Raw genomic sequence first — 12663 nt, forward strand, 5'->3', positions numbered from 1 at the left:
CACCCAAAAATTTAGGGGCCACTGCCTTAAACAATAAAGTATCAATTATGGAATGTGGCTTGAGTTTTTTAACCTGGCCTTCCTTGAAGGACTGACGATCCTCGAGACGTCAATGCTTCTTCTCCATTCCCAGAAGAAGCCTTGCCAAGAAGTGAAATCAAAGGATATGACAATCCCCAATTAGCAGTCATTTACCAGAGCTCTCTCCCAGTCTCCAGAGCTTTTCGGTACCCTCTGAGGCATCTTCCAATTGGAACGTAAAAGGTTCTGCATACGGAGAGGAGTCTTTGTCCTCAGCTTCTATATGAAAAGGACCCATTCCATTTCCCTCACAGATGGTCAAGGATGTTGTAACTAGCATTGGAGCATTGTCATTCAGGTCAGAAAGGAAAAGTTGGATGGTACCCGTGCCAGTTAATGGTGGAACGCCTGGGAGAGAAAACAATATTTAGATTTTAAAAAAAAAAAAAATACAGAAACAAGACGGAATCTTCAAATTGAGACAGAACTACTTAATTGAGACTACATAATTTGGTTTGCATGCGGTTCTCAAAAATTCTAGAAGAAGCTGTAAGCTGCCCCCTTGTTACAATATAGTAAAAGAAGAAAAAAATCAAAAATATGGAGACATTCATCATCATCATCATTCTAGCCATTGTCTATCTGCTGCAGGGTGAAGGCCTTTTCTGCAGGTTGCCAACCAATATGGCTCTGAGTTTTCTTTTGCCAATTGGACCCACAATATTTGCTGATGTCATCGAGGTCTCTTTCATGGATGCTTTTTATCAAGTGGGATCCATTGTATGACTGCCTTGGTCCACCTGTCATCAGTTCTTTTTTTAAATGTAAAGTTTTATTTTCTTTTAATACAAACATTTCATCATGCATTAAACAGTGTGTCATCTGGGTACAACTTTTTATTGTCATAACAGTTAAAGCCTACCACCATATTCATTATTTATATCTACTCTCATTTTAATACTAATACTTAATATTTAACATATCTATTATTGTAACATTTCTCTTCTTAACTCATTTAACTTTATAATACATTGCTTTCATATTTATTCTCTAACCATTGATAAAATAAATCCCATATATTACAGTAATCAGATTCTTCCTTTCCTTTAATTGCAAGTGTTAATCTATTCATTTCTGCACATTCTAATATTTTCTTAATCCCATTTTCATCTGTAGGGATCTCTTCACCCTTCCAATTTCGTGCAACTACAATTCTAGCTGCAGTTATTACATGAATAATTAAATATACATTTTCTTTACTATAATTTTCTGGTAAAATCCCCAACAGGAATATCTCAGGTTTTAGATCAATATGCTGCTGCGTCATCTTCTCCAACCACATACGAATTCTTTCCCAATATTTTTTTGCTTCTACATATGTCCACCACATATGATAATATCATCAGTTCTTCTTAATGGAGACATTATTTACATTTTTATTAATTTTATTAGTGCAAATCCAACTATGTCAAATACAGATTTTTTCCTCTCCCTCCCCCACCTCACTTTCCCCCCAGTCTTTTGGTCTTATCTGTCTTTTAAGGCACAACCCACCACAAAACCTGAATGGTAAGAATAGTTCTGAAAAAAATGTAATGCACCACTGAATGTGATGATGGATTTTAACTTTTACGGTAGACATCTGACCTCCTCAGCAAACTTTTCACATCACTGTCTTTGAGAGGCCACCTCTATTATCAATATAGAAATCCTATATGTTCTAAACTTAAAGTCCTCATCCATCATTCCAACTGGGCATCCTTCAAAATAAATGGACAGATCAGTGGGCCAGAATTGAACTAGTTTCAAGAGATGGTTTATGACAGAAAAGCATTTTAAGATTCTCATCTTAAAAATAAATGGAAGAAACCCTTATCGTTTTGTTCATATTTTCCTTTGTGGGCATTTAAAGCATCCTATTATTTTTAACAACAGCAATAAAAATCCTCCATTAATCATAAAAAAGTCGAACTTGATTAAATGATTCAGATCCAAATAACAGGCTAAATTTTAAATTTCTTGATCTATTTACATGCATGACATAGTGAAACATACATCCTTGGGCCTTGGTGGCGCAGCAGACTAAAGTGCTGTTAAATAGCACCAGCTGCCTGCAATTACTGCAAGTTCAAATCTCACCAGGCTCAAGGTTGACTCAGCCTTCCATCCTTTCGAGGTAGGTAAAATGAGGACCCGGATTGTGGGGGCAATTAGCTGACTTTGTATAAAAAAGAACACCAATTAGGGGGGGCCGAAAGCCCTACTAAGCAGGTATATACAAAAGTATGAAGGCTATTGCTTAACGCATTGTAAGCCACCCTGAGTCTCCAGAGAAGGGCGGCATATAAATCGAACCAATAAATAAATAAATAAAATCCTACAAATGGGAACACAAACATCACAAATATAGTGATGTTTCCTATGGGCTAGGGAATTGTGTCAACACTTGTACAATACCTAGAAAAGGCTACCTTTGAGAAAGATACTAGCATTACAACTTTTACAACACACATAGAGAAAACCAGTTCCGAAACTGTATTAGAATGACTTCGAGATGACTTTGAATTCCTGCTGAGCCTTTACCTCGCCTAAACTCAAGAACTCACAAATAAACAAAGAGAATAAACTTACCATCATCAGTGGCATGAATCACAATGGTGTACATGTTGTTGTTCACAAATGGGGATTCTCTGTCAAGAGTTTTTGCAGCTGTCACAATTCCAGAATTTTCATCGATCGTCACCCAACCAGCTGGATCTGACACTACTTTATATCTTTAAAAAAGCAAATGTTTTAAACATGAGTGACAAACAAAGAATATAAAGAACAGATCAATAAACTTTTAATCTTAAAAAGAACAGATGAAAGTTCCTCTGACGGAGTCTACTGTGTAATTATGAGAGTTAATTTCCCAAACAAGAATTAGGGGAGCCCCAAGGTTCTTTTTTTCAAGAGGTGTCTGGACTTTCTGGTTTTTCTTTAAAGACGTTTCGCTTCTCATCCAAGAAGCTTCTTCGGCTCTGACTGGATGGTGGGGAATGGAAGGACTTATACTCCTTGCAGACAGCTGGCTGTTTGCATTCTTTTAGCGACTGAGAATCTCTGTAGACGAGAATTAGGGGAGTGGGATTCTAGCAATAGCAATAGCATGAGCATTTCTAGACTAGATTATAATGTTTCCTGACCTAGTCAAATCTGAAGTTTTTAGTGAGATTATATCGTTACATTTTACCCAAATATAAAACTGATAAGCCTAACAAGGTGGAATTGGCCAATTCATCCCACTTTTAAATCATTAGATCTACATGATTTGCTTTGAAAACTTGAGTATTCGCCCCCCCCCCCAAAAAAATGCATGTTGTTTTGATGTTTTATTTAAAAAGTGATGGTGGTGGTAACGATGGATGTTCCTTCTGTCAAAAAGTAACAAAAATAAGTTTGGCAAAACTACCTGAAAAATGTATTCTGTGCTTGGATACGTCCATTGAAAAAGCTATGATCTAGAACAGGGCAGTGGTGGGTTGCCCCCGGCTCACACCAGTTCTATAGAACCGGTAGTAAAACCAGTGGGAGGCTCCGCCCACTGACCCCGACATCACCAAAACACTTCTGCGCATGCGCAGAAGCTTCTGCACATGTGCAGAAGAGTGTGCGCGAGTGAAGCAAGTGCACGCGTGGCGCCACTATGAACTGGTAGTAAAGGTAAGTAGAACCCACCCCTGGAACAGGGGTGTCAAACTCAAGGCCTGGGGGCCGGATCCGGCCTGTGAGGTACTTAGATCTGGCCAGTGGGGCCACCCTGGAAACAGCAAAGGACTGGCCCATGGTGCTTCTGCTATCGAAAATGGAGCTTGGGTGGGCCGTGTGTAGCCCTCTCAAGCTCCATTTTCACTGGCAGAGGGTTGCAGGAGGCCGTGGCAGCCAAAAACAGAGCCCAGAAGCCCATTTTCGCTGGCAGAGCACTTGGACCACCACAGGTGCCCTCAACACAAGTGACGTCGAGCTGGCCATGCCCACCCTGGCCATGCCCACCCCAGCCCCCAGAAGTCAAACACAACTCTGATGCAGCCCTCAATGAAATCGAGTTTGACACCCCTGATCTAGAAGGTGTTTGTGCTAAGGAGTAAATGTAAGAAAGCTACTTCAAGAGATCTCCAGCAACGTTCACAGGGGAACACCAGCCATGACACAAGCTTACTTCATCTTGTGTTGTCCTGTGTCTGGATCCTGAGCTTCGTATTGTACAAGTCTGGTTCCTGGCGTCACCCCTTCTTCTTCAAAAAGCTTAAGAATTGGAGGATTGAACTGAGGGGCATCGTTTTCATCAGTGACGTTAATGCTCACTGACACTTCAGACAATTGTGGAGAAGCAATCATGCTCACAAAGCCTCTCTGGCATATAAAGAAGGACTCTTCATTCTTCACAACAATGAGAAGTCTTCTCTCAGAAGGTGTACTATAAGCCAAAGGCTGAAAAACATACACAAAAGTTTCCATTAATACATTCTGACTTCTCTTGCATCTTTCCAAATCAGATACTATCCAAAGCAGTGGTGGGTTTCAAAATTTTTTACTACTGGTTCTGTGGGTGTGGCTTGGTGGGCGTGGCATGGCTTGGTGGGCGGGGCTTCGTTGGGGTGGCAGGGGAAGGATACTGTAAAATCTCCATTCCCACCCCACTCCAAGGAAGGTTACTGCAAAATCCCCATTTCCTCCCGATTAGCTGGGACTCGGGAGGCAGAAAATAGATAGGGGTGGGGCCAGTCAGAGGTTCTCCAAACTATTCAAAATTTCTGCTATCGGTTCTCCAGAACTGTCAGAACCTGCTGAAACCCACCTCTGATCCAAAGGAGTGGCACCAGTGGTGGGTTCCTCCTGGTTCGGCCCGGTTCGGCCGAGCCGGTAGTGGTGACGATATGACGTCAGTAAACCGGTTCTCTTTGTTCGGGAGCTGGGCCCTCCTGCCCCTCCCCCACGTTATTCTTACCTTTTATTTGGCCCTGCCCCCAATTTTTCGCTGCCGAGTCCCAGTTGATCAGCTGGAAGGAAAAAAACTGTTTAAACTCTTGCCAGAGGGCTTCAAAGGGCTGCCCTACAGCTGATCAGTGTTAAAAGGCAGTGTGGTGATAGACCAGTGCGCTCGAAAAACAAATGGGTAGACCAGGACGCTCCAAGAACAAATAGGTAGACCAGGATGCTCCAAGAACAAATGGGTAGACCAGTATAGCTCTACAAGCAGTTAAAAGCCTGGTAGACCAGTACCTCTGCCTAAATAATTGTCACAGGACCATCAAACCATGCCCACAAAATAAGCCATGCCCAGAGAACTGGTAGTAAAAAATTTTAGAACCCACCCCTGAGTGGCACTGCATGTCCCACAGTCAATATAGCCAGTGAAGTGACTCTAGAAATCTTATCTCTATGTTTGTCAGCCTGCCTTACCTTGATGACACTTAAAACACCTTCATTAGTTTTAGGATCTGTCACAATGGCAAAGTTTCCTCTTTCATTTCCTTTCTTTATGGTATACTTGGCTCTCCAAGCAGGTGTATTAGGACTATCTTTGTCTTCCACCTTGAGGCGAAGGATATTATCTTTGGTTTTACCTTCTGGGACGTCTGCACGATACTTGGAAAACAAAGAAAGAATTATCTGACACCTAAAATATAATTTCTGACATTGTCTTGCTTGACCAAGAGACAAAAGCCTAAGTTGGGTTATGCAGGCAGAAGATACATGGAGCTTCTCTAAAATGGTAAGAAGCCAAAAGTAAGATCCCCTCTATTCCAATAACATTTACCACTTTCCTTTTCTGGCATGGACAAATGGCAGCTTTCCTTTCTGAATGAAACGGTTACAATGCATTCTTCCAACTCAGGAAAACCACATAGAAGAAAATAATTTTACCATTGGCCTGTCCCTAGGGAGAGAAATCAAAAGGACCTCCTTGCTATAAACCTTAATATTTGGACCAATACGTTAATAAATAATGATGTCCCATAAAATTGTCACGGCAGAATTCTTATTCTGCTTAAGGAAGCAACAATAGGGTTACCATTCTTAATTTGTACTTCCCAATCAAAACTGATTCTATGCTCGCTCCTTACATACCGTATTTTTTGGAGTATAAGATGCACCTTTTTCCCCTAAAAAAGAGGGTGAAAATTTGGGTATGTCTTATACTCCGAATGTAGCCCCACCCAGCTTCTCAAACGGAGGTTTCAGAGGCTGAAAAAAGCATCAGACACGAAGTTTCAGAAAAAAAAGCCCCCAAACAGAGCTTCAGAGGCTTTTTTTCTGAAGCTCTGTTTTGGAGGCTTTCAGAGGCAGGAAAAAGTTTTTTCTGAAATGGAGTTTCAGAAGTTTCAGAGGCAGAAAAAAAAGCCAAAAAAAAAAAAAAAAAAGCAAGGCACAGAGCACACAACCACGGAACCTGTTGCTAAAATTCACCTCTGGGAACAACTGATTGGGGCTATTCCGGGAGGCCGATCCACCTGCCAATCAGCTCTTTTCTTATTTTCCTCCCCAAAAACTAAGGTACGCCTTATACTCCAGTGCGTCTTATACTCCGAAAAATACAGTAGTTTACCAACGTGGGCAATATATAGCCTAAAAATGTTGCTGAATTATAGATCCTGAGATCTTTCCCCATACGCTATATTGGCTGAATTGATGGAAATTGTACTTCAGCAACATTTCGAAGAATGCAAGGGCCCCTAACCATCACAAAAAGAAAGACTTCAAAAAGAAAGCATGCTTTATTACTTTTTTAAAAAATCTTGTTTTCTGGGCTGCAAATATGAGTTAAAGGAAGATGTTTTTATTTTCTATGGCTGGGCCAAGTAGTTTTTCACATTGTCAGTAGTAATCTTAAGCATCTTACATTTTCTTGAATGAACACAGGCAAATTGTTGTTAGAATCTTCCACGGCAATGTTGATCGTTGCAGTGGACGACAAGGATGGAGATCCACGGTCTGAAGCCCTGATCACAAGTTTGAAATTCCTGTTGGCCTAAATGATAGTAAAATTTAAGAAAAGGATCTTTTTATCAAAAGAAATTTGACGTTATCCTTTGGAAAAATTGTAAAGTAAGGGTGGTTTGCGTAATTCCTCCCTAAAAATGCAGTCCTCCAAATAATAACGACAGTGGCAAAATATAAGATTGTGATTAAGTAGACTATATGAGATGCAGGAGTTTAATACACAAAGTTCTGTCAAATAGATAAGAATCACTTTGATTCATCTATCAAAATATCCGTTTCACGCATTCACTCTGAAACATATTTTGTATTTGCATGATATTCTATAGCCATAAGTTAAAACTCTGGTAAAGAACCGTTGTGTTAAGCCAGGGGTCAGCAACCTGCAGCTCTGGAGCCACGTGTGACTCTTTCACCCCTCTGCTGCGGCTCTCTGTCACTCAAAATGTGCGACACAGCCGGCACACGATTTATTGAGCTTTTCAACCCCTGGTAGGCCAAACATGGATAAATCCAAGAAAAGAAAAGTTTCAAAAGAAAACAGAACGTTTAATTCAACTACATATGCTAGTTTTGTGGCCGCTCAAGAAATAGTCAGGCACGGGAAGGGTTTTGTGGCTCCCGGTGTTTTCTTTTCTGTGGGAAACGGGTCCAAATGGCTCTTTGAGTGTTTAAGGTTGCAGATCCCTGTGTTAGGCAAATTGAAATGTTATCTTGTAATATCTGTACAAATAATATGCATTTTTAGTCTCTTATCTTGCAAGGAGATTTGTGTGCCAGACATGGGTGTTTACTTCTTATTTTATCTTATTTTATCTACCAACTCACAAGTTGGGCCAGCTAGGAGAAAATAGATCAATATAGCTCTGTGATCTGCTAACGTGCAGTTAAATTTAGTCAATTCCAAGGCTCCACATACCAGCTCTATCCACATTCCTTCAATTTCACTAAACTGTTCATTCGCAATACTCCGAAAAGCTAAGATGAGCATTTAGTTTAAGGTGATGGATTAAGGTTAGCAATTCACCTATAAGACTAGAAGACAGAATCAACAAGCACTGGCGACATACAAATTTTATTGGATGGCTTTACCGGAAAGTATGCATGCCAAGATATAGATCTCAAGTAAGCATCATTGTAAGTTTGTTCATAAGGACTGTACCTCATAATCCAAGCATTGTGTAATGTGTATTAAGCCACTAGTGGAATCAATGGTGAAAAGAGGAGGCTTTAGGCCAGGGGTTTGGGAGACCAGGCAAAATACCACTTGAGAATTTTCAAGACCTTCTTGGTCCTTATCCACTGCTGTGACTTTGAAAACAGGTTCCTCTACAACAGGGAAAATTGAAGCACATTACAACAATGTTGTGTATTTCACTGAGATCTATGGACAGAATATGTATTTTCAAGTGTACATCACAAGGACATTACCCCTACCTAGTGTTTCTGTCCAGAAAAGGTCCTTCTCTACCCATATATGCCAACTATACAATCATCTAGTCTTAGATCTTACTAGACAAGGATATGATGTGAGGAAAATAAAATACTAATCTCCTTTTTCCCATCTTCAGAGAGGGCTGCAAGGACAAATAGGTGGGCTTTATTATAGCAAAAGCCCAACAGCTTAAAATATATGGACGAAGGGTCCATATACAATGTACAATAAAATTAATTATAATCCATTTATTTAATTAATATCTTAAAGGAAAAAAAGGATGGGAGTAAGGTACAATAATTGAAGATGGTAAATTTAGCGTATGAAAATTCCAACTGATTCTAGTGACATTTGAAACAATGGTGAAATCTGAACCGGTTTGCTACTGGTTTGCTGGCCATGCATGCACAGTGTGCACCAAATGCAGAGAACCGGTAGTAAAAAATGCTTAAAAAGTAAAAAAAAAAAAAAGTTCCGACGATCATGCATCACTCAGCTGATCTTCGGAACTTTTTTTTTTTTACTATCAGTTCGGCGAACTGGTCCGAACTGATAGCATTTCACCCCTGAATTGATACCAACAGAAACAGAGTTAGCCATTTCAGCTATTTTCCTGGAAACATTAAGTGTACTGAACACTTACTAAAAAGTACATTGTTGTTTGTTGGTGGCAATATAAATATTTTGCTATCAAAGAGGTTATTCAATTCTGCTCTCCATGGATGATAGATTGGACAAGCTGGACATATATGAGTAACTATCTCCGATTTAGTACTAAAACCGATACATAGTTGATTGTGGAAAGGAACTTGGTTATGTCTCCTTGTTAAACCAGGAAATAAATTAGATATTATCTTGAGGCATGTAGCTAAATGACACATTCAACTGCATATTCCCTGTGGGGCTGTCACTACTGATCATATATTGTTGTTGCATTTGTAAGTGGAAATGAAAAAGGAGAAATATAGATTTCATCATGACAGTAAAACAATCCTTGAAAATTAAAAAAAAGAATAATGATTGAAACAGCAAGAAAGGTTCAAGAAAGCATATGGTTTGTGCAATGGATAATACAGGACAGTAGAATTCTTCTTCCAAGGTCTCCTTCCAAAGTGGAGTAGAGTGGAGTGAGGAGGAGAGGGGAAGTGATGGGAGTGCAAGAGAGGAGAGGAGAGGAGAGGAGAGGAGAGGAGAGGAGAGGAGAGGAGAGGAGAGGAGAGGTTCAAATTGAGATAAGGTCAGGTGAGATGAAGTGAGGTGAGATGAACTAAGGTGAAAAAAAATAACATATTTTGGTTCTAAACGGGAAAACTTTGTTCAACCTTCTTTCATGGCATAATAAAGGGCATGGCATAATACAGGGCTAGGTTTAGTCAAAAAAAATAGTGAAACAGGAAAGTATATGTAATGTATGTGAGGGTGAATGTATTTATTTATGTATATTGTGAGACATCTCCTCAGATTTTGTGCATTTAGATCCCAACATAGCCAAGAAAAGAAAAATGTGTAAAATCTATATAAAAGTGAAAAACAATGGATCCAGTTTTGCCTGATACTGCCCAGATTTTCAAGGATACTCACTTTTGTTGTGATTTTCTTTTATATTAATGTTAAATTCCTTTTGGAGAAATTCAGGAGCATTGTCATTTATATCCTTAATCTGAATGTTGAAGAACAAGGAATTGTCTAGTATTGCTCCAGTCATTCTATCGTGAACATCAAAACGTATCTAAATAGTAAATAATTAATTAAAAAACAAGGTTAAAAGGGATAAGACAAAGCAAAAAATATTTTTCTTGATAATAAAGACAGACAAGCTCTTGATCACTGGGAGCCATACTAAATAGTTCAAATGAAGGGGAGCCATATATGTGGGTATGGCCTCAATTTGTCAAAGGTTGTTGAATCCAGAGGAGAGATTTTATGGGGTGTTTTTTCCCCCTTAGGCTTTTAAAAATCTGTGATAAGCCTCCAAGTATATCAGGGAATTGTACTTTAAAATATAATCAATAAATTAATTGAACTAAGCAGTCTTTGGCCTCATGATTAGGTTTCCAGTCTCAAATACCTTAAAGCCATTAGCTTGGGGAAAACTATAATGAGTTTAAAAGTTCAGCAAACAAGGGCTGAGGTTTAGATGAAATCAGATGAGAATTATCATCCTTTTTGCTATATATAAAATCTAGCCTCTTCACTTTAGCCTCCCAAGGCTCACCATAATCTTCATACTATGTAAACTCATGTCTGTAACTTTCAACTGGGTGAAACAATGCATCACAGAGCAAATCTTTTTGAACCACAACTCGAGTGGAATTGAAATTTGGCAAATTTAATAAAACATTTTATGACATACACATTACTATAATCAGGGTGGATAAAAATCAATGATTTTTTTTAAAAAAAATCAAAAAAATCAGATTTTTTTGATTTAAATCGGATTTTTTTTTGATTTTTATCGAATTTATTTTAATAAAAAACTTTTGGGGTAAAAATCTATCGTAAGATAGTTTTCTATTTAAGATACATAAATAATTTAGTTTATTCAGCATGAAATGGAGCTTAGTTATGTCGCATGAGGCTGTATATTCTGCAACACTGGGACTATCGGTGAGTCAACAGTGGGTCAAAGGAGTAGCAGAGATGACAGTTGCTCTTTAAAAATTATGATTTAAATCGAGTTGATTTAAATCAAGCCTTTTTACTAGTGATTTAAATCATGATTTAAATTGTGATTTAAATCAACTCGATTTAAATCAAATCCACCCTGACTATAATGCATTTTATGACATAATACAAACCGTAATCAAACATTTCCTGTGGTCAACTCCTGATGTTCGATTGTGCTATCCAATTAACCATGGACTACTTTCACGGCAGATATATGTCTAAATGTCTCCCTGAATTTTTAAGAAGCTTTCAAATACTTTAAAATCTCTGCCACTGTAGAAGGCACTGAGGAATCTGGTAAGGAAATATTTCTGAAAGGAGGATTAGAGGTGGGTTTCAGCAGATTCTGACCAGTTCTGGAGAACCGGTAGCGGAAATTTTGAGTAGTTCAGAGAACTGGTAATAAAAATTCTGACTGGCCCGCCTCCATCTATTCTCTGCCTCCCAAATCCCAGCTAATCGGGAGGAAATGGGGATTTTACAGTATCCTTCCCCTGCCACGCCCACCAACCCATGCCCACCAAGCAATGCCACATCCACCAAGCCACACCCACAGAACCGGTAGTAAAAAATTTTGAAACCCACCACTGAGGAGGGTTGTCTGGTCTGTACAAATAACAAAGCATTGGCTGTTTTTTCAACTATCCTTATGAACTATGCTACCCTTAAAAATCTAATTTAAGAGTTTACCCACAAAATAATGGGTACAAATGAAATGAAGAAAAGTACAGACCAGGAATATTTCATTCGTGACTTAGCAGCTGGACTGTAGGATGTGCAAACGTTGATTATTATGTACTAAAATTGATTATGTACTAAGATATAGTCTTGTTATATAATTATGAAATGAACTATGGAAAACTATTTCCTTTTTTCCCATGATCAATTAGTAATTTAGATAGAAAATGATTCTCTAGAAGTTGACAAACATTTCTCTTTTAAAATTTTAATCTCACTTACAATCAATAATAAGTGTGCTAGAAACCAGAATGAGGTAATGTTGTCACCATAATTGAACACTTAGCACTACAGTGATTTGAATGGAAATAAGAGAATTTTTGTTTGTTTGAAACAGGAACAGGGAAATGTATTGTTGCTCCTGTTTATTTTTGAGGTTAGAAACAACCGTATTTGACGTTTAAGGATAATTAAGCAAACCCATTTTTGAATTTTTTTTCTGTTTGTCACATGTTTGCTGAGCAAAAGGTCAAAACCAACATTTGTTAAGATTTAAAGGTTTGCCAGAAGGCAAATTTTTGACACTGGTCAACAGGCATACCCTACTGCATAACTACTACAAAATCACCACTAAAAGAGCTCTTGAAAATTAATTCCTAGGAATTATCAACCAACCCAAGATGAAATAATAGAAAATATTTCCATTAGGAGAGAAGTTCGGAAACTGTTCGACCATTTCTCAGTTCAGGGTGAGGGATGCTCATTACGCTGATGATATCCACCTTTATATCTCCACCCAGGCCAATCCGTAGATGCCAGGAAAGTCATAAACTGATGGTTGGAAATTTTGAGGATTTGGATGGGGGTAAAACAAACTCAGA

At 38.7% G+C, this 12663-nt stretch overlaps 1 protein-coding gene across 1 annotated transcript in view; it reads right to left on the bottom strand.

Annotated features, from left to right (window-relative positions):
- The window catches only part of CDH26 (cadherin 26), a 44124-nt gene that overhangs the window by 11994 nt on the left and 19467 nt on the right, over positions 1-12663 (bottom strand). The window contains exons 5-11 of the mRNA XM_034433007.3: positions 10019-10166; positions 8165-8331; positions 6905-7033; positions 5464-5649; positions 4220-4491; positions 2653-2795; positions 196-429 (exon numbers count right to left, since the gene is read on the bottom strand). Of these exons, the coding sequence (XP_034288898.2) occupies positions 196-429; positions 2653-2795; positions 4220-4491; positions 5464-5649; positions 6905-7033; positions 8165-8331; positions 10019-10166 (1279 nt within the window). The remainder of the gene's footprint in view (positions 1-195; positions 430-2652; positions 2796-4219; positions 4492-5463; positions 5650-6904; positions 7034-8164; positions 8332-10018; positions 10167-12663) is intronic.

Source organism: Pantherophis guttatus, chromosome 3, assembly GCF_059756535.1.
Source record: "Pantherophis guttatus breed Tessera chromosome 3, ASM5975653v1, whole genome shotgun sequence".
In the NCBI taxonomy this organism is placed as follows: Eukaryota; Metazoa; Chordata; class Lepidosauria; order Squamata; family Colubridae; genus Pantherophis; species Pantherophis guttatus.